The following is a 23081-nucleotide window of genomic DNA, read 5'->3' as shown; positions in this document are numbered from 1 at the left end:
TCCCTTTGTTCCCCTTATATTACCTAAAATCCATTGTCTGTCTCGAGCCAGGAAGTATTCCTGGGGTGCAGACTCTGCCCCCTGGTGTGCTCACTAAACTGCTGCTTGATAGCTTTGTTTATTGTATATATAAATATATTTTCATTGTCCTCTGCCAGTAATCAAGACAGTCAGACAGCTAAATACACATTCCTTTGTTTAAGGCAGGTGGGTTTATGCACTGCCTCCCAAACACATTTTAAGAACATATTTCCAGCACACACACAACTCTTTGTGCACAACCTGTATATACATCACAAAATTATTTTCAGGACCACATGTGTCACCAGTTATGATATCTGATGTGACACTTTTTAGATAGAAATTACAATAACAGTGTGTTGGGGGAATGTGTGATAGTTATAGTATGGTGGGCCCTCTGCCAGTTGGCATTGAAGGGCTCTTAGTCTGAAAGCTTGTGCTGAGTTGTAAACTAGTATTGAGTGCTCCAGTCTTCCATGTGACGCTTCCAAACATGGTACCCTTTTTCATTTGTTCTGGAAAGGAATTTGGTTCTATCCCCTCCCACACTATGGTGATGGGGATCATACAAATAAGTAGGCAGATCTTTCTTGTGGGAGATAATAGGTTATACTCCTAGGATAAATCAGATCCTGAATGTAACTATTTGGTGAGCGCAAACTACCAATCTTAATCTTAGTTCAGTCTACTGGTAGCACTCTAGTGCATATATTTTGCTCCCCAGGAGTGCAATGGATGGGCTTTGAAGGGAGATTTCAGACCCCTTTATAGGTGCAAGGATGGTGACTAGTGATGCAACGAGGAGTGGATGCTAATTTAGATTCTCAATCTAGGATGTGGAGTACTTCAAGACAAATGGGTTTGAGGAAGAAGTTTCCTGTTTCCCTTTGGGGCAAAATTGAAGCTTCTTCTAAATGGAAAAAGTTTCACTACTTAAAGGAGAATAAAGTATTCCTGAAGGTGTCAGCTTTAAATTAAATTTGTTTTGATTGATTTTTAAATGATTTATTGGAGGTCTTGCAAATAAATTTATTTTTTAAAAGATACATATTAAGCCTCAAGGGTTATTTATATTACATACCCAATTCAACAATAGTCTGATATATTTTTACAAAAAGCCACTTCAGTTTTAAAAACGACCTGGTTAGATGTTTGAAAACCACTCTATCCTTCAGGAGGGACCATATTTTGAAGGAAATAAAAAAAAAAAAATCTGTATCTTTCTGCTAAGCTTTTCTCCTTAGTGAAAATTTAAGCCAGACAAGTCCCAGGTTGCTTAAACCTATTGTTACTTCGAAAATTGCCAACTGATGTGTAGGATGCGCTTCTGTTCTCTGCCATGAGTTTTAAGACAAAAATACATTGGCTTCCAGTAAATGTAGTCCACTGTGCTGTTATCCAGTGATATGTAATCTGTATTCTACATATAAAAGAGGACCCAGTGCATTAAGACAAAGCATGAGCTGGCTCTAGCAGCAGCTCATGTTCAGTGTATGAATTTTGAGCACTTATTGTACAAACCTATTGCTGTAAACTTTCTTTATTGCTTTCCAAGTAATGTGCATTGGTCTCCTCCTCCCCCTCCCCCCCCCCCCCCCCCCCCGGCATTCCACAGGCAGTGCTGCACTGTTTTAGGCTTATGTTAAAGCCGCTCCAATATTCTTACCAACCGTTTGTTTCAAAGTAAACTATACAATCTCTTCTCATTACAGCCTCTAAACACCAGGATCCAGTCCAGACATCAATTGTGTGTGTGTGTGTGTGTGTGTGTGTGTGTGTGTGTGTAAAAGCAAATGGGCAAAAAAGGCTTTCATTCAATAACCTGCTTGATTTGCTAGCCTAGAAACAAGATTTAAGAAGCATCTCTTTCCTTTTCAACAGGGTGAATCGGTGAAATACTTCCTGGATAACCTGGATCGGATTGGCCAGCTGGTGAGATGTAACTATTTATAGTCCACAGGGGTTAAAGTTAGGAAGGGCATTCTTGCAGATACTTGAATATGCCTGGTTTAAAACTAGTAAACATAAGTTTCAAATATTTTAATCACGAAAACAGCGCCCCCCCCTCCCCCGAAGTGTGTTAAACTATACAATGCTCTTGATATGATTGAATATTTTACTAAGCCTTTGTATTGACAAATAAACAGGAATACAATGAAAAGTTACATGAACAAAAACAAAAATCCACATCTTCCTCTTCTGTCTCCTCTCTCGCTATCTTTGGACCACATCCACTTCCTATGCTGATCTATTCACGATTCCCCTGTGCAGCAGTGTGAATTTTACAAGAAATTGTCCATTGAGCTCCTACCACCTGTAAGGGCCACAGTAATGGGGAAAACAGCTTGGGTTCTTGCAAAAGGTCTAACGGGGAGAAAAGGTGAGATGAGGATGTACTGCTGCTCATCTTCCTGAGCATAGAGAAAGACAGAAGAATTTCATCCATTTCACTGTTGAACCTATAGGTAGCAGTGAGACTGGCCAGTACTTACAACAGAATTAAACTTGTGGTAGTGGTCAGCACATACCTACTGTGGAAGGATGCTGTCACTAAAGCTTGCAAGATGTTATTGTTATTGTAAATGTATTAAGCTTTTTAAAAAACAGGTTTAAAAGATAATTTCAATGACCTTATGGAGACTTGCATTCATTAACACAAATTAATAGTTTCATGGGCAAGAATATCCTAATGGTAAAGTAGTTTCCAATCTGGAAAGGAAGAATTGAATTTAAATATGCAGAAGGGATGAGACTTTGAAGGAAAGTACTGGACCTATACATAAACTTTCACATGCTCCATCACGTTCCTCCATCTTTCAACAGCAAATTTTCAATGTACAATCCATTGGTCGACAAGTCCAATAATTTTGATCTTGTATAGTAAGTCCTTCGCCTTGGTCACTCAGTATCGGATGTCACCTAGAGCTCCTAGAACTGGAACATTCTAGCTCCCCACAGCTATCATTACATTGAGATATGATAAATTTTGTTTTTAAAATGCCAGCTGATGCATATTTTAAAAGGAAGATCTGAGGCAATTTGACACTATTCTCCTTTCTCTTACAGAATTATTTCCCCAGCAAACAAGATATTTTGTTGGCCAGAAAAGCCACCAAGGGAATCGTAGAGCATGACTTCATCATTAAAAAAATCCCTTTCAAGATGGTGGATGTGGGTGGACAGAGGTCTCAGCGTCAGAAGTGGTTCCAGTGCTTTGATGGGATAACTTCTATTTTGTTCATGGTTTCCTCCAGTGAATATGACCAGGTTCTCATGGAAGACAGACGCACAAACAGACTGGTGGAGTCCATGAACATCTTTGAGACAATAGTCAATAACAAGCTCTTCTTTAATGTTTCTATCATCCTATTCCTGAACAAAATGGATCTCCTTGTAGAGAAGGTAAAGACAGTCAGCATTAAGAAGTATTTCTCAGACTTCAAGGGTGATCCTCACAGGCTAGAAGATGTTCAGCGTTACTTGGTGCAGTGTTTTGACAGAAAGCGGCGAAACCGCAGTAAGCCACTCTTCCATCATTTCACAACTGCCATAGACACTGAAAATATCCGCTTTGTGTTTCATGCAGTAAAGGACACAATCCTTCAAGAGAATCTGAAGGATATTATGTTGCAGTGAAGAAGAGCACCCCTTGTCTTGTTGAAATCTACCCGGGGTTATAAGTCAAAGCTTTTATTTTATCTTTATGGCTCTTGCATGTGGTTTTAGGACCCATGCTATTCACTTGGCTCAGGAATGCTGAAACTAGCCAGTCATGGAGGCAGAAGGAGTCCAACATTGATGTTAGCTACTGAATCATTTGGACGAGTAACACTACTGAAAAAAGTGGCCGTTGTAGGGTTTGACACCTAGTTTGGAATGTTGAATAACACAATCACCTTCCTATCTTAGAAAAATCTAACTCTGACAAACTATGTAAGGAAGACTTTTAATGAAAACTGTTGTTTTGCAAGGACAGTAACTGTGCATACTGCCTTTCTCTGTAGTTTGGAGGTGCTGAGTTAACCAGTCAAACTAATGTAAATTATAATGAGGTTGGTAGTTGTACTAGAGAATAAATGGCAATATATTAATCACAACTCCACATGTAATCTTTAAATATGTAACCAGATCTTGCTTGCATGTGCAGTGTTTGCCAAGGATCTGGAGTCCACTTATCAGTGTGGATGCACAACTCTTGTCTGACGGTCTTGCATCAGTCTCTTGAGACATGCAAGTCTAGGACTATAAATGAAATGCAGTAGAACTATAAATGAAACCTACCAGGCTATGAGAGTCATCTGTCCTGCCATTCCGAAGTCAAATGGAGGAGAAAATTAAGGCCTGGCTGATGTGGACAATACTTTGTTTTGCACTACATATACAGTGTCTTACATCATGGGAAACTGACTTCCACAGTAATACAGCTTGAGGCACGTACTAGAACATCTGACCACATATCTGCACATAGTGGCTGCTCTAGTGAGGTGTCATTTACGGAAATTCATCACTGTTCTCACACCTGCAGTTGGCAGTATTTGTAAAGCTCCAGTCTCTCAAATAACAGGGCTTTATCTGTCTCCAAATGTGTGGAAGCTGATTAAACTTTTTAGCAAAATTTTTGGTGATAGGAACTAATCAAGCAGCTGCTCTAACAGCTGACCTTACACTTCTTACACAAGAAGAGCCAGCACTCTTGAGATCCCAATTTTACAGCTGCACTGATACGTTCGGACAGCAGGACCCTGCTGTAAACTAGCCCATTTTTAATCTTTTTCTTAATGGGATCTTTAGCGTATATTAATTTATATATAGTATGAGTAAACTGTCAAAATTAGTTGCCCATTTCAGGCAATGGTGTACACGTGTGAAATTGCAAGAGGCTGTGAATAATGTTGATGTGAACTGTTGACTTTCTAGCTCTCTAAACTTACGTAGTTAACTATCAGGTGCCTTTCTTTGTGTACAGATAATTCCAACTATGTCTACTACAATGAGGTACATAAACAAAATTTAAGATCTGCCTTTTATTTCAATGCTGTAGTGTCTTTTTTTTTTTTCTTCCCAGGGAACTTTCAAACACAAATGTTTACTGTGCAGTTGGTACCATAGTTTGATTTTATTTAAAAAAAAAATAAAAAAAAAATCAGAAGGGCTTTCTCTAGCTAGACCAAGTCAATAGAATCTCTGTATTTCTTGTCCCCTTTAAAACTGTAATGACATGTCAAAAAAGGAACACGTCAGCATTTAATCCATGAGAAATGCTGATCTAAAAAGAACCCTGCTCGGGAGTTTTCACGTGTTTAACTTGGATAAAATCTAGAATCCTTCCTTTTGTGGCTTGCAGAAGTTCATTTCTCTGTGTGTGGTATACGCAGCTTCCTAATGCTGAAATCTGCTGCCCTTGTAGCTTTCTTTGTGCTGGCTTCAGGAGTGAAAAGGATGTGGTTGTGTTCTAGTTTTATATAATGCATATAAAATGTTTGGTGAAGTAAACCAGTAAGGAGCTGCAGACAGAAAAATCTATTTATTTTAAAATTACACTTCCACTAGTTCTCAAATGTAAACAGTAGTTAATTGCCTAGTTAGAAAAGTCTTACTCACTAGGGACCAATTTTACTTTTAGTGATTTTTTTTTTTAATATAAAAAAGAAAATATCAAATCACCCCGTCTTGAATGTTCTGCATTGTTACAGATGAGGATTCTGTTATGGTAATTGCATTTGGAAAGGTAAATGTTTCAACATGAGGTGTTACAAATAGTAGCTTAGGGGTCTAGTGGAATGTATTTCTTCTGAGCATGTCTCTTTATTTGGTTAAATGAGATCTAAAGTGTTAACTCTTCATTACTTAAGCATTCAAATATTGTATTTAGACTTTGCAGTAGTTTCTACTCAACAGAAAACTTTAGCGCTATAGCAGGGCAACTCAAACTGCCTAACTTCCTAGTTGAATCTTTGTGTACTTCATTATTTTACCGAGTGTTCTATTTGGAATAATGTTCTGCCCATTTAACTCTTGAGAAAACATTCGCTTTTTAGAACCAGATATTATTGAAAAGCTGCTTCAGTTTTACGTATGAAGTCTGCCGTAGCTTTAACTGCAATACTGGAGCATGAAACTACTCTTCTTTTTAATGCAAATTTAAGGTCTTGTATCCTTGGTCATCTTACTGATTTGTAGAAGAACTAAGCTAATAAATGTGGTGTTCTCAAAGCAACTCTCACTGTTACAGTTGCACCCTGAAAAGTAGCATCATGCGTTCCCATGTTTAATATCAACAACTCTTAACAAGTTTCATTTTTTTGTAATAGTAGTAAAACTACCAGTTCTTCTGGCATGCTGGGGCTGCTTTGTACCACAAAGTTGGCCTGTTAAGGCCCCAGGAAGAAGGTGGGGACATAGGGCTGCATGACCGTGATGCCCCTAGACTGCATCAATCCTCAGGTGCTATCTTGTCTCCTTTGGGCCATTAGGTGTAAGAGCAGCCCAGCTTTGGTCTGGGACCGTCCCTTCACACAGTAGCCCTGTGATTGAGGAAATGTAGAGGAGAATTTTTTGTGCACAAGTCAGAATATGGCTCTCAGCCATAGCTAAAGATCTAGCTCATGTTTTACTCACTGCAAGCCCTGTATATTCTACTAAGGCTCTGTAACTTAAGAAGCACTCTTGCTCAAGCATTATCATCCAACCATCAAGACTTTACAGTTAGTTAACAGTTTTGATGGGGGATCTAGAGAACAATTCAGGTCAGTATTCCATAGCTCTATTAATTCTGCAACACAAAGAGCGGTTAAAAAATAGCAAACTTGTCTTTGTCAAAAGTAATCAATATGGCTCTGAATTTGTAAATGGAAAATGTGATTTAGTCACACTTCTGACCATAACAACAAACAAAAATTAGACTGGAATACGATGTGCTTAACTACTTTAATGCAAAATGACACCTTTAATGTAAGTTGACACTACGCCATATTACTGACTGCTTCAAGGATTCAAGCGCACCACTGTTTTTAGTGCAATACGTAAATTAGTTTGAAACAGGTTTGAGTGGACCTGTGTCTCTGGTGCATGATTAAACCATCTTAAGCAGAGTAGTTTGGAGACACTAGCTATCTACTATGTTAGGTGAATATACGTCTTTCAGGTGTAGTTATAACGTGCATTGTCTTTCAGGTGTAGTTATAACGTGCATTGTCCAGTCATAGTGTGACACTTCATTGAGAGTTTCCACTAGAAAATCAAAATACCCTCAGTCCAGCAGGATTTCCTCTTGCAAAGACACTCTCATTCTAAAGTGGTAAATACATTTACCTGGCTAGGACATACTTTTAAATAGTACAATAAAGCTAGTCATCTGTGGTACTAGTAATTACTAATGCAGAATTCAAAAGGTACTACCCAGTATTGTGCAACAATCTTTAGCCAGACTTGGTGGCCTGCTTAATTCTTTTGCAAGAAACTGATTGTATTTTTCAGGGACATCCTGGAGACTATTTGCTGGTAAACACAGCTGGGAGGGACAGCTTTTTTTTTTTTTTTTTTAATAATAAACTTCATAAGTTATTGTTCAACTGACTAGTCAGGAAATGGGTTACAGGCAGGACTACAATCAGGTGGAGGCCTAGAACATATGCTTTAAAGGGCGGGGGGCGGGGGGGAAACACTTGGCTGTCCCTCATGTGTCACATACAGGTCACTGACAAGGGTCCGCCATGTGTTTTGTCTCCAGCAAGGACAAAGAGGAAATGCTTGCAGCATGTTTAAGCAGGAGAGCCCTATAATGTGATCTACTATCAGTTTTATAAAAAGTGGCAGATGGGAGCCTATGTTGAAAATCCTGTTGGTGTCTTGTGCCAAAGCCAATGTTTTGAAGACTCCTTCAGGTCACGGGGAGGTGCCTTTCCCTCAAAGTAGCTAACCAATAAGTTGCTCTTTGAATTAGCTACCTACAAGGCAGTAACTGCTCGAGAATTACCAAGTGAATTGGGCTTAAACAATTTTTATCTTTTGAAATGTTACATTATAATTGTCTATGAACTACATGTTTAATAGGTAACTGCCATTTTTAACAACCCATTGAACAATATTCTTGAGATATAGGGGGAACACAAGGTATTGTGGTGACAAAGATTTAATGGAGTTAAGATTATCAGCTGCCCTATTTTAAATAACTCTAGAATATTTCTAGTTTCCATTATAACTACACATCTGAATCTCATTCCATGTAATATAGCAGAGTAACTGTTTGAGCTTGCCAACTTTATAGTAAATTACATGTTTAAAATTGTGCTGTTAAACCTAGAACTGTGCTGCTAATATGTCTGAAGGAGCTTCCACCGACTAGCATTTCTGCAGGCTTTTCAAAGCTAACTAAAGGGTTAACAGATTTGCTGGCTTAAGTTCAAACAGAGTGGAGCGCATTTGTGTAGCTCAGATTTTGGTATGGAAGGAGCTATAGTTTAAACAGTGTGGGAGGAGCTGATCGGGCCAAAGACTAAAATTTCACTGTACTGAAGCTGTGACAGCAGCTGAAGTGGAGACTGGGGTAGTGTGAAATGTATTCCATCAGTCCATCCACAACACTGATTTCCCTTTTCCGCCCAGAATAGTGTCGCAAGGCTTTTAGGGGTGTTATAAGTTATGAGGCGGTACCTAGAGTAATCAGGATATAATTGAGTCTGTCCAGCTTACTTGTGTCTTGTGTATGGGTTTCTTCCATTCCCCACTTCTGTGATGGTCTTTCAATTTAGTGCTGGTTCTCTAGTGCTCTGTAAAGATTTATAATGGGTGTGTTTTATTACTGTTCATGTGAAGCCCATTTTCTCTGGGTTTCACAGCTCAGGTTTTTCCCAAACCTGTGATACAAAGTTGTTTAAAGTGGGGGGAGGGGGAGGGAGAGGTCTTGAATCTCTGCAAGCCTTATTCTGGATGAATCACTCTTATTTCTTCCTTGAAAATATCTTGGCTGACTGTAGTTGTCGTACTTCTAGGCTGAGACAGCTTAATTAACTGACTAGCAAGAAATGATGCTTTTGAGCAACTGCCCCCATACCCTCAAAATCCAACCATGCACCCGAGCTCCACCTCCCTGGACAACAGGTGCTACAAAATTGCTTCCCCATTTATAAGCCGCTTGGTACTGAACAGTCCTGGTGAATGGACAGAAGCACAGGGGTATCCTGTAAGGAATTTTCCTGGTCAAGGAAATTGCAGCATGGAGGCTGAGCCATTGAAGGGATTAGAAACCCTTTTGTGCCACACATTATTTTCTGTCCTTAGACAAACTAAGGCCCATGTTCATTTCCTCTTGTGCCCTAAACTTGCCAGGGGACAGCACTTTGACTCCACTTGATAAAGATAATATCAGTACGGCCTTTCTGTTTGCACCAATGAGCAGGGCAGTGGCACTGTAACCTATTCTGTAATTCCTTGCTATGCCCACAACAATAACGTGTTCAGTCCTCTAACTCATTGCTCTGGCAATAGGTAAAATGTAAATGCTCCTCACTTGATGTGTCCCTCTTGCATTCGATAATGAAAATCCCTTGAAACAGCTGAACTTACTTGTTTAGCAGCCTAGAGAACAGCCCCCACCCTTGTTTTATTGCAGTAACAAAACACACCTTATGCTTTGCATTCTCCATATAGTTGCCTTTGTGAGCAGTGATGCTATGTGGTGGGGCCTTGATTCTTTTCTTAACAACTTTGAAGGGAGTTGCATGCAGAAAACTTCCCTCAGATGTTTAGGGCGGCCTTTATACACCTACCAGGATGCCAACTTTCAAACGGAATGAGCCTTGAGGCCTGCATGATGTTTGATGGTTATCAACAGATGTTCACATCAAAACAGCTATTGGTGCTGTCAAGCAACCAGCTGTATGCCATCCAGGGGCAATAAAAACTACACAAACTAACATTTTTTTTTTTAAAGTGCAACTTGCTATAAATCAAATACTGATCTCCCATGAGTGTAGGCAGTACCTATTTTTGCAAGCTAGTATTAGTCTCTTTCCCCATAGCAGTTGTCCAGCATGCATTAAACGAAGTGGTGTAGTGAGGTTGTAGGCCTGAGACCTGATCAACCCCTCCCCCCCATATTAAACGATTCTGGGCTGGTGTTCAGATAGCACTTACACTGATGTACATTTGGGCTTACAATGGATGCCTTTTTCCTTACTCTGTAACACAATACAAGTCGGTGGATAGAGAGATACTTTAGCAGCTCCTCTAAAGCAATTATACTCTTTGGTAAGTGAGTTATTATCTAAGGATTTCCACAATGGCTGCTGCTTGGAAGAGGATATATTCCTAGAACAGATCTTTAAGCTTGGCTTAGTCAGTGCCAGTCTTAAATTGAATAAGCATGGAGTCCCCTCCACTCTCACTTCTGGATGTTCCAGCCTAAGAGGGAGGTATGTTGACAGGACATTGCAGCACCTGCCCCTGTGCTTGTGTTGCTGCTGTCAGCGTTGAGTATTTCTTGTGGCTAGCTGGAGGGCTCCCCCACTTGGTGCTGTAAAACGACGGATTTTTTTTATTTTTAGTGAGCACTAAATTCACTTTTTTTGTTTTTTAAACAATGACACTAAATTGTTTAACACAAATGGGGATGAAGGGCAGCTCGGATATTCAGAACTGAGGCTGGTTCTCTGTTAACTAGTCAGGTGGTGCCTCTGTGTGAGTCAGTTTAGTCTTGACTCCAAATTGCTTGGCTCTTTGTAAGTCTGTATCTCTTTTTAATGGCATCTTTAAAAGCAGTGTTTAGGTTTCTGTCTCTGTGTTGACATGCTTGTCTTTCCATGTGAGGAAAGGGGAAGGGAGACACGGATGGCTCCAGTGCCAGCAGTTCTGTGGCTGCCTTGCTGTACTCTGTAAACTACTACTGTCTAGCTCTTGGCGTATGTCCATGGTTCATCTGGCTGACTTGGAAAGAACCACTGTCGGAAGGAAAGAGCTGCACTGATGTCCTCCAAGATGGACTTTCTGGTGAACAGCCAAAGGATATTGTTGGGACGGGGGGGGGAAGAGAGCAGCGATCTAATTTCTAAATGGATCCCAAATGCTTCTGCTTATATACTGTCTGTATATTGAAACAAAATGCCATCAATAGTGAGTTCGTATTCTTTGATAACTGACTCCAGGAAAGCTATTTGGCTGTGTATTCTACCAACACATTGGCACGGCTATAGCTGCTTGCACTTCCCTTATAAATCTTTTTTTCCAACTGTTTGTAACTGGGTCCTATAAACTCAATCCTTCCTGACTTGACATGCAAGCCTCTTGTCAGTCAGCATGCCTCACGCCAATTTAAAAACGAGTTAACCTTGCTTTAAGGTATTAAATTGTGAGGAGTATGCAGAGACAACTGCTTTAAAGGGGTCAGATTGCTTCAGGTTACTTTGAGGCATGAGGGCATCTTGTTCAAAATCAGCTGCTGCTCTTACAGTACTTCACACAGACATGTGTTAAGCTCACATGCTTGGCACAATCGTGAGTAAATGATCTTTCAACAATCCACAGGATTTAAAGGCCCTGTGGTAAAGTCTGCTTTGGAAGTTGTGTTTCAGTTCATAGACATTAGTCTGTTGGATAAAGTGTATTTTTCCGGATAAGCCTGTTCTGTTTGTAGAATTTGCGCAATAGACTAGAACAGCTAATACACCTTGTTATTAATGACTGACTGCACACAACAATGTCTCTAAAACCTACACATAAAGATTGGCCAAGTGTGTTGTTACTCTGTTAAACAAGCTGTCTTTGTTTTTTTTTTTTTTAATTTGATTTGAATCGTATACAAATGAAATGATTAGGGCTATGAGTGTGTTACACAGGTCTCCGAGTTCTTTGGCTTCAGCCCTGCTTGGGCTTCAGCTTCAGCCCCACATGGTAGGCTCAGGCTTCAGCATAATTTATTGTTGATCACCTGTCTTCTATCTGTGACTTTTAATAAAAATACCTGTGTCAAAATCCTAGCCGTTGGAATGACAAAACACTAGTTAATTTTGTGACACAATCCTGTATCTTGGAAATCGATTTTAAAATGTTACCTTCTCTGCTATAACGCCGTATGGTGCCTAGGTATTGTAGCACACATACTATGCAATATCATACAACTGTTTTTTAAACCAGTTTGCTGCATTGGGCAGGAAGGGCCTGAGTTTAGCCTTAATTTCTAACAACTCACGTAAAACTTCTTTTTAAAGACGGTGACGAACTAAAATAAGTTGAGGTGAAAAAGGCATTGCTCATTTAAGTGTCTTTGTAGAACTAAAACCGCATCCACCATAGAAGCAGCCTGTTTGCTGTGATCGTCTCAACTTATGAAAACTGTGTACTAGATAAAATTATATTGTGGTGTGTAAAAAGTGTATTTTATAGTTTTGGTGAATTAGTTTACTGTTTTGTATATATGAATTTTATAAATATTAAAACTTGACTTGTTATACTGTTCTTTATGGAGTGTTGGATCTTTCAATACAGAGCCTGAATTGTGGTAATATTTTAATCTTGTTCACGTGCTTACTATGATAATACAGGAACCTGAAGCAGTCTTGGAACTGTTAGCGGTTATTTTCTACAACTCATGGAGGACGCGGATGAAATCCTAGAAGACTGAAGAAGGGCAAATAGTACCTGCCTTTAAAAAGGGGAACACAGAGGACTTGGGGACTTATAGGCTGACTGAACTTTTATACATGAAAGGATACTGAAATATGAGTTTGTAGGCACCCAGAGAATAATGGGTTTATAAGGAATAGCCAGCATGGATTTGTCCAGAACAAATCACGTCAAAGGAGGAAGTTAGGTTGCCAGGGTTACTGGCCTAGTGGATGGGGGTGGTGGTAGAGGTAATATCTTGATTTGAGTAAGGCTTTTGGCACAGTCCCCCATGACATTCTCATAAGCAAATGAGGGAAATGCAGTCTAGATTAATTTACTATAAGGTGGGTGCACAACTGTTTGAAAGGCCGTACTCAGAGTAGTTATCAGTGGTGTCAGACTGGGAGGGTATAACTAGTGGGGTCCTGCATCTGGTACTAGTCGATATTTTCATTAATGATTTGGATAATGGAGTGGAGAGTACGCTTATAAAATTTGCAGATGACACCAAGCTGGGAGGTATTGCAAGCACTCTAGAGGACATAATTAGAATTCAAAACAACCTTGACAAATTAGAGAGGTCTAAATTCAACAAGTTGAAAGTCAGTGAAGACAAGTGCTAAGTATTTCACTTAGGATGGAAAAAAATCAAACTCCTAAATATAAAATGGGGAAATAACTGGCTAGATGGTAGTGCTGAGAAAAAGGATCTGGAGTTATAGTGGATAACAAATGAGTCAACAATGTGATGCAACTGTGAAAAAGACTAATGTTCTTGGCTGTCTTAACAAGAGTATCGTATGTAAGATGCAAGAGGAAATTGTTACACTCAGCTCTGGTGAAGCCTCAGCTGGAGTACTGTGTCCAATTCTGGGCACTAAACTTTAGGAAAGATGTGGACAAATTTGGAGGGAGTCCAGAGAGAGCAACAAAAATCATTCAAGGTTTAGAAAGCCTGACCTATGAAGAAGAATAGTTTAAAAAACTAGACCTGTTTAGTCTTTAAAAAAAAAAAAAAAAAAAAAAAAAAAAGACTATAGGGGGACCTGAGAGGACAATGATCAATGTTCTCCATGCCCACTGAAGATAGGACAAGACATAATAGGCTTAATCTGCCACAAAGAGATTTAGATTAGATATTAGGAAAAACTTTATAACTATAAGGGAAGTTAAAGTCTGGAATAGGCTTCTGAGGGAGGCTGTGAAATCTCCTCATTGGAGGTTTTTAAGAACAGGTTGGACAAACACCTTTTAGGGATGGTCTGGGTTTACTTCGTCCAGCCTCAGCACACGGGTCTGGACTTGATGTCTTCTTGAGGTTCTTTCAGCCCTATATTTCTATGATTCCAAGAAATTAATAAAAATGAGACCAGGGCTGTCATACAACAAAAACTTGGGTGGAAGAGCACTTGTCCATAACTGACTGTCAATTAATCGCAGTTAACTCACGCGATTAACTCAAAAATTAGTTAGGATTAATCACAGTTCTAATCGCACTGTTGAACAATAGAATACCAATTGAACTTTATTAAATATTTTGGATGTTTTTCTACATTTTCAAATATATTGATTTCAATTACAACACAGAATTAAGTGTACAGTACTCTATATTTTTATTACAAATATTTGCACTGTAAACATAATAAAAGAATTAGTATTTTTCAATTCACTTCATACAAGTACTGTAGTGCAATCTCTTTATCGTGAAAGCGCAACTTACAAATGTAGATTTTTTGTTTTGTTACATAACTGTACTCAAAAACAAAACAATGTAAAACCTTAGAGCCTACAAGTCCACTCAGTCCTACTTCTTGTTCAGCCAATCGCTAAGACAAACAAGTGTGTTTACATTTATGGGAGATAATGCTGCTCGCTTCTTATTTACAATGTTACCTGAAAGTGAGAACAGACATTTGCATGGCACTTTTGTAGCTGGCGTTGTAAGGTATTTACGTGCCAAATATGCTAAACATTTGTATGTCCCTTCATGCTTTGGCCACCATTCCAGAGGACATGCTTCCATGCCGATGCTCGTTTAAAAAAAATGTGTTAATTGAATTTGTGAGCGAAGTTCTTGGGGGTGAATTTTATGTCTCCTGTTCTGTGTTTTACCTGCATTCTGCCATCTATTTCATGTTATAGCAGTCTCGGATGATGACTCAGCACATTGTTCATTTTAAGAATACTTTCACTGCAGATTTGACAAAACGCAAAGAAGGTACCAATGTGAGATTTCTAAAGATAGCTACAGCACTGGACCCAAGGTTTACGAATCTGAAGTCCCTTCCAAAATCTGATTGGGACAGGGTGTGGAGCATGCTTTCAGACGTCTTAAAAGAGCAACACTCCGATGCGGAAACTACAGAGCCCCAAACCACCAAAAAAGAATATCAACCTTCTGCTGGTGGCATCTGACTCAGATGATGAAAATGAGCATGCGTCTGTCTGCACTGCTTTGGATCGTTATCAAGTACAACATGGACGCATGTCTCCTGGAATGGTGGTTGAATCGTGAAGGGACATATGAATCTTTAGCGCATCTGCGATGTAAATACCTTGCAATGCCAGCTACAACAATGCCATGCGAACACCTCTTCTGACTGTCAGGTGACATTGTAAACAAGAAGCAGATAGCATTATCTCCTGCAAATGTAAACAAACTTGTTTGAGCGATTCGCTGAACAAGATGTAGAACTGAGTGGACTTGCAGGCTCTAAAGTTTTACATTGTTTTCTTTTTGAATGCAGTTATTTTTTGTACATAATTCTACATTTGTAAGTTCAATTTTCATGATAGAGATTGAACTACAGTATTTGTATTAGGTGAATAGAAAAATATTTATTTTTACAGTACAGATATTTATAATACAAAATATAAAGTGAGCACTGTACACTTTGTATTCTGTGTTGTGTAACTGAAATATATTTGAAAATGTGGAAAAAATCCAAAAATATTTATATAAATATTCTATTGTTTAACAGCATGATTAATCACAATTTTTTAATCACACGATTAATAGTGATTAATTTTTTCAATCGCTTTACAGCCCTACCCATAACCTCAACGTATTCCATATGTCCTTCCCTTGATTCTGCTCTGAATTGCTTCTCCTGAGGTCTGTCAAAGAGTTGAACCTTTAGTATGGCATATGGAGGAAATGCTGATGAACTGTTACCCTATGTAGAACTCTGTTAAAATTCAGATTCATCCTGTAGAATTTCAGTAGCTGGTGTAAATATTAAAGTTTGATGGGGGTACAGCGAGAACCACTTGTGCTTATATATTTCAAGTTCAGCCAGGGAAGATTTTTAAGCTGGTTCAGTTGACAACACCTGTTAGAAGTCATTTATCTTCAGCTGCGTAGTATCCAATAATAGCAGTATGACCTCTGTGTGTGTGTGTGTCTGTGTGTGTGTCTCTCTCTCTCTCTCTCTCTCTCTCTCTCATGATGCCAGTTCCTCCCTTATCAGCCTCGCTTGCTTTTTATCACCAGTATAGAACTACTGACCTTAAGACAATTTTAATGATCTACCTCATTGGCCTCTTCTTAGAGTATTGCAATCTTAGCACCAGCTAATTCTACCAGGCCTTGAGCACCTACTCTTCGCAATCCCTACAACCTTTCCTCTATCGTACTTTGGCAGGTCACATGTATAAGGGGGGAAAAGCTATGTGAGTATTGCTTTTATTGTCTGGCTGAAACGTCTATTGCGGTTGCTAATTGTAGATTGACACTATATTGTCAATCCCATTTGATCAGAGCAGTACAAGCACAATTTGACTCACTTTAATGGCTGTTTTGTTAACTGTAAACGTTGGATCCCCCAGGTTAGATATCACTGTTCGGGTATACGAATTGGTTTGATTTTTTGTTTCCACAAATGCCCTGAGCATCTTCAGCTCCCATTTAGCCTAGTGGGAGTTGTGGGTATTCAGTGCTTCTGAAAATCAGTTCAGTTCAAGGGCTTGAATAGGGATATTGGTGCCTACAAGGAAGCATTCAAGCTCAGATGTTTAGGTCTTGATCAGAATAATGCACAGGTAAGCACTTGGGGTTGCTGCTGCTACTCATTTAATTGTCCAAGTCCATCCAAGATGGGACCAAGATTACATATGTAATCTTCGATGGCATGTGTATATTTCACAGCTTTAAAAGGATCCTTGGATAGTTGCTGGACGTCATACTGTTGGTGGATGTCTGCAGTGAAAGCTAAACAACATCTAGTCTATGGTCTCAGTTTGCTGGTGCTTCTGTACCACCAAAGACCCAGTGAGATTTCACTATGGAGCGATTTTCTGATGAAGATGTGGTCAATTTCAATTTTTTCATGACACATACATTGTTTGAAATGCAGATCCAGCAATGGTGGTGAAGAGACCTAGATAAAGATCCCATAACAGACAAGCCCTCGGTGGCACATAATGTCAAAATCCAGATGGTGTCATTTGGGGAACCCAAACCAAAGGGACCTATCACTGTTTCATAGGCAGTTTGACTGCAGCCAGTCACACCACTGAAATCTCAGAGCACTAGCATAGTCATGTGGCAGAATTGACTGAATTTTTGCTGCTAGCTGATGGCAGAATGCATCCTTTCACACAAGTGATGAGTCTTATATTGGCTTATCGGCTATGATGACAGATAAGTGTACATGATGATGTTGGAGCCAAGCCCAGAGTCAGCATGGAGAGACGAAGTTCCTTGTGGTTCAGATCTGCTACAGGTTATCTAATAATAAGTACCGTATGCTGAGTTTGGTGTGGACCACTGGAGTGGAGGAAGTGACTTGATCGCTTTGTGGCAGGTAGGCCTCGGTGACACTGGTGATTAGTCTTTGTAGTAGGTGAGTTCTTTGACAAGAGCTGTCTTGTACCCAGTGCAGTTAGGAGTTAACACATTCTATGTGGTGGCATAGAACGCGTCTCTAAGGTATGTTTTGGACTTTCAGGAAATAGGGAAGGTGCAGCCCCAATGACCCCAAACATGGGTTTGGGTCGCGTCTGTTCTAATGCATGCGGAACACACCCGCGCTCTTCCTCCTGGAGTCTGTAATACCAGGGGCTTTAACCCTGGTGCTGTTGTTGCTGTTTGTTATGGCTGGTCTCTCCTTTGGGACTGGAGGGACAGGGGTTTTATTTTGGGGACACCTTCCCTCTTCCCAGGAACTCTTCCACTAGATGTCTCTGTTCTTAAGGTTGTGGGTGATGGTTATGAAAAGGAGGGCTATTCGGTTATTAATCAAACAAGGACCATACTTCTGCCTTCCTGACTGTGGAGCCTTGGAAAACCATACAGTAGTGTCAACTGAGGGAAGTTTGGTTGTAAGAATGTTTTGGATTTCGTTTCAAAAACAGGATCTTTTAAAAATACCTCCCCCCCCCCCCATCCCAAACGAAGAACCCAACAAAACCCATCACAACTTGAGTTAAATGAACAGTGCAAGAGAGAAGCTTTCTTGGCTTCTTCCATAAAAGTTGGCCCAATAAAAGATAATACTGTATGCACCTTGTTTCTAACGAATGGAATTCTCTAAAAGAGAATGCAGCCTCCCTCTTCTCCTCTGCAGACCCTTGTTTGCAAGTTGTTGCAGCCATGGTTGGGTGCAACTATTCTTCTAATGCCTCTCTCTTGCTCCCCTGCCCTCGTAGGGTGCAGTAACTTCCTAGTATTGGTGATGGGAGTGCAACCCATAGAGTGTCAATGGTTTAGCAGTGATAGGCTGATCTACCTGTTAGATCTTGTCCTTCCTAATGGAGGCTTCTGCTTTCCTGAGCTTGTAAGGCCATGTAACCAGTAAGCCCATTGGTGCTGTATGGAGAATTACAGGTTTAAGAGATGGCAAGAATGGCTTAAAAATAGTCTGTCTGCTTTTAGTGTTTATCAGTATCAACATAATGGATACTGGCACCACCACTGAGGTTTTGGGTAATAGGCTAGAAAGTATATTGAATTCAGACACTTAATGTGGCACCAGCTAACGTTAGCTGATCCACCTCTAAAGCACTGTCGACATCCCTGCTCTTGGGTTGTCACTTGAAAGATTTCTGAAGCTGCCCCTGCAAGCAGGTGGAATTGAGGCCCCTTGTGCATGATAATACAGCTGGGCGGATGACTGCATAAATCCAGAACAAATGGCAGTCATCTTCTCCCCTTCCAGTGTGTACATGCACACCACCCCTCACTATTTTACATCCTTTTGTGTCTTTGCCTCTGCAGTTGATGGGCTTCCTGGAGTAGGGTTACCATACGTCCGGATTTTCCCGGACATGTCTGGCTTTTGGGGGCTCAAATCCCCGTCCGGGGGGAAATCCCCAAAAGCCGGGCATGTCCGGGAAAATCGGGAGGGCTCAGCCGGGGCCTCTTTGGCCGGGGGCATGGTGCCGGGCCGGGGTGGGCGCGGGGCCGGGCGGGGAGCCGGGAGCCGGGCCGGGTCCGCGGGGCCGGGAGCCGCGGGGGGTCCGCGGGGCCGGGAGGGCCGCTGGGCCGGGAGGTCCGCGGAGTCCGCTGGGCCGCGAGCGGGGGGGTCGGGGGGGTCCGCTGGGCCAGGAGCCGGGGGGGTCCGCGGGGCGCACCGGGCCGCTGGGGGTCGGCAGTGCTGGGCGGGCCGGGGGTGGTCGGCCGGGGGCCGGGGCCGGCACCCCAGGGCCCGAGCCGACCCAGGCTGGAGCCGCCGGGGGGCCAGCCTGGACCGCCCCTTCTCCCCCCACACCGCCCCTTCTCCCCCCACACCGCCCCTTACCTGCTACAGGCTTCCCGCGACTCAAATGTTCGCGGGAAGCAGGGGAGGGGGCGGAGTGGGGGCGTGGGCGGGGCTGGGGGCGGGACCGGGGCCCCTGGGAGTGTCCTCCATTTGGAGGCACAAAATATGGTAACCCTATCCTGGAGCTGCTGCCACAAGGAAAGTGGCTAGGTAGTAGCCAAGGCTGTTCTAGACCCGGTTCAGGACAGCAAGATATTCTCTCGGTGGTAGTACAGCAGAGAAGACTTCTAGGGAGGCTGCCAGATAGGGCTCGTAAGCAGTTCAGGAATGGAGCTCTGTTATTGCAAGGGTAGAGAGTTATATACTGTAGCTAGCCTGCCCTACGCTGTTACTTAAGCTGCAGAAGAGCCCTGCACAGCTTAGGAGCTGGGCAGCAATGAAAGGGAGCTGCTTAACCTCACAGAAGCAAAGTTCTGCTCTTGGGCAGTTTAAGCTTCTCTGATAGCAGCCAGTGCTTCTCCTGTATGCCAGTCTCCCTCTCCTTGCTCTGTTCATTAGCCCCCACCCCATTGTAAATGGTCTCCCTGGGATCCTGGGGAGCTCCGTAGACCCATAGGAGTGCTCTGCCGTAGTTATAATGCAAATCAACCTAGTGTAGTGGTGGTGTGCTTTCACTTACAATATCCTAATACAATGGAGGATGTTCCCAAAATAATCAATGAACGCTGCATCTGTCATGAAGCTTTGTGCCCCTCATGCTGCTTCTCCATGCAAAGGCTCCCCAGTTGAGGGCTGAAGTGCTGTCTACTCCAAAAGGCCCAGGCTCTCCTACCTATTATGTACAGTACAATGGAGCTCTGTATGTGCCTGACCCATTTGTAACACTCTGTGACCCCACTAGTGGGTTGCAACTAATGTTCTTGGCTTAGTGTGAGTAAAGTGCTCATCTACCTCTTGCTGATTATGAGTCCTTCAAATTAACTTCCTAAAACCAAACTCCAAATCCCCTTTCCCATCTACAGCTAACAGCCGTAACCTATGTCTTTCCCACCTCCTTAATCAAGATGTCTAGGAGGGAAGTAATTTAAAACCCAGTGTGCTCAATAGTACTGGCTGCTACTTAAAGGGGAGGATAACTCCTTTTAACAGAGCAGTCTTCATCTAATTTAATAACCGTTTGTATCACTGTTGGAATAGTCTGGCTGTTTGCTCCTCCCCTTTTCCATCCATCCGCAGCTGTGATGCACAGAAAGGGCAAGAATGGCGTCTTTGTGCCCTAGCTCTGAAATTGACTTTCTGCAGGACCTTTGGCCAGTCACTTCGCCATGCTGTGCCTCAGTTTCTCCATCTCTACTAAGGGGATAATGCTATTGCTCACCTTGGTAATCAAACCTGCTATGTGAGTGCTCAGCATTACCAATCTGCACCTTCAGTGTCAATGCCCCATTTTGTCAGTTGATGTCCCCACGTGCATAAGCTGCCTGTAAGTCTGACCAGTAACAATTCCTGGGCTACACAGCGCTCTCTGCTTAGCAGCATTACAATAAAAGGAGTCTCTGTTAACTGGGAATTCTCTCAATGGGGAGGAAAGACTGTCCACCACTGTGCCCCGATGAAAAGGACGTCACTAGACATCTATCTGCTGGTGCGGAGCGTAATCTGCTGCAAAGGAATGTGATACTTCTGCATGAACCAAAGTCTACTGATCTGTATTGTACAAACTTTCTCTACTGTACAGCTGCTTGAAGGCTCAGCAGTGTTGGCTTTACATCTATCTCCCTGGAGTTACATAATGGCCCTCGATCCTCTTCAGCTGTCTATGTGGATGTGTGAAGCTCTGAATTCCAGAGCTCCTTTAGTCCTTACCTGGAGTTGATCCTAGATTCTCTGAACTGGTAAGTGGTTGCTAGATCAGTGATTATACTATCGCAAACATTTCCGTAGTTGTGGAGCATGAAGCAGGAGAATCTAAACCAGGGGTAGGCAACCTATGGCACGGGTGTCAAAGGCGGCACACGAGCTGATTTTTCAGTGGCACTCGCACTGCCTGGGTCTTGGCCACTGGTCCGAGGGGCTCTGCATTTTAATTTAATTTTAAATGAAATTTCTTAAACATTTTTAAAACCTTATTTACTTTACATACAACAATAGTTTAGTTATATATTCTAGACTTATAGAAAGAGACCTTCTAAAAACGTTAAAATGTATGACTGGCACACGAAACCTTAAATGAGAGTGAATAAATGAAGACTCGGCACACCACTTCTGAAAGGTTGCTGACCCCTGGTCTAAACTCTTCCATGAAAGCAGGGATACTGTTGACAGGTTACTAATAGCTATAAGCAAAAGTGTCTATAGCCAACCAGACTCTTACCCCCTTTGCGCCCCCTCCCCCCCAGGTGTCTTGCCCCTCCCTGTTTTTGGCATCTCCTAAATAGTGAGTGGGCCTAGCCACGCATTCCCTTTGTTTTTGTCATTGTCCGCAAGGGAGACTTCCATATCTCTGCACTTCAGCTTAGCCACTCCTCTTCTGTATTCCCTTTGCAACTGTGTTAGAGGTGAGAGCTGCCTCTGCCACACTCCCCACTTGATTATCTAGCAATATCACCATCTTGCATTAGTAATATCTCTCTGGAAACTGTCTTAAATTCAGCCTTGTAACTTGGCTCTTGCTTGATCCTGAAGTAAAGGGGCAAAAAAAGAATAAGCTCTTGTTAAAAATAGTCAATGTAGTAGTCAAGATTTGGGATAGTGGATGGATTTATAGTTCAAGTATGATTTGTTTTAAAGTTTCTGCTTGTCTGAAAAAATCTTAAATGGAGTGATTTTTTTTTTTAACGTCCTTAGTATTTAGTCAGCCAGCAGGTGGCGGCAGCAGGAGCAGCATTTACATAACATGGATTCCAGATGTGCACACTGGAAAAAATGCCTTTCCAGTAATTGACATCATTCGTTTTTTAGAAGTCAGAACCCCCATTGTTCTTTGCATGAATCATGCTGGTTTTAATTTTTTTATACGTTTTTCTTTCAGTGAGCTTAACTTAGGTCACTACAGATTTTCTCCTGCAATCACCTGCATTAGCAGGCCCCAAGTTTTCCTCAGGTGTCTTCCCCTGAACTCTCTACCTCCCTTCCCGCCTCTCCCACCCTTCCCCATGGAATTCAAAGTTTATTGTGGCCTTCTCAGTCTCAGATTGTAGGGGGGGGCGGGCAGGAGACATGCTTAGTATTCTCATTAAAGCCCAAAGCTCCAGCCTGGTAGGAAACGCTCCCCCACACTGAATGTAATGGACTCAGTTTTACTTCCCTTTCTCCTTTGGACAGTTGGGAATTAAAAGTATTTTTAGATCAGAACAATCTGAACTCTGACCACGAAGCTGCAAGTTGATGAGTGTATTATCAGTGTTGGAATTCTGAGTGAGACTATAACGGGGAGAGTCCGCCCCCGCCAGCACACACGTCTCTCACTATTACAGGGCTTGAAAAATGGTCAGCTTCTGGAGCGCCAAGCTATAAATAACTGGAAAGTTATTGCCTGTAGTAGCAACTGCAGGGCGGGCTCTGCTGCAGCTTTCTCTCAGGAGAGGCACCCATGCGTGTGCAGCAGAGACCTGGGTCTTGGGGAAAGGAAGGGGAGCCATGAGTTCCCTTGAAGCTAACACCACTGATTATGTTGGATAGGCAGAAAGGGTTCTTACTGCTTGCTTGTTTGCTGTACCCCTCGTGCCTGTTACGTAAGAATGGCCATACTGGGTCAGA

At 41.8% G+C, this 23081-nt stretch overlaps 2 protein-coding genes across 2 annotated transcripts in view; both read left to right on the top strand.

Moving 5' to 3' along the window:
- GNA12 (G protein subunit alpha 12) overlaps positions 1-5048 on the top strand; it is an 82523-nt gene extending 77475 nt beyond the window's left edge. The window contains exons 3-4 of the mRNA XM_054041303.1: positions 1903-1953; positions 3088-5048. Coding sequence (XP_053897278.1) covers positions 1903-1953; positions 3088-3657 — 621 coding nt within the window. The 3' untranslated portion in view covers positions 3658-5048. The remainder of the gene's footprint in view (positions 1-1902; positions 1954-3087) is intronic.
- A 14014-nt stretch (positions 5049-19062) lies between these two features.
- The window catches only part of TTYH3 (tweety family member 3), a 235317-nt gene continuing 231298 nt past the window's right edge, over positions 19063-23081 (top strand). Inside the window, exon 1 of the mRNA XM_054041299.1 lies at positions 19063-19078. The gene's annotated coding sequence lies outside the window, so the exon portion shown is untranslated. The remainder of the gene's footprint in view (positions 19079-23081) is intronic.

Source organism: Malaclemys terrapin, chromosome 10 (assembly GCF_027887155.1).
Source record: "Malaclemys terrapin pileata isolate rMalTer1 chromosome 10, rMalTer1.hap1, whole genome shotgun sequence".
Lineage (NCBI taxonomy): Eukaryota > Metazoa > Chordata > Testudines > Emydidae > Malaclemys > Malaclemys terrapin.
The sequence above is the reverse complement of the archived record's forward strand: the minus strand, read 5'-3'. Positions and strand labels throughout refer to the sequence as shown.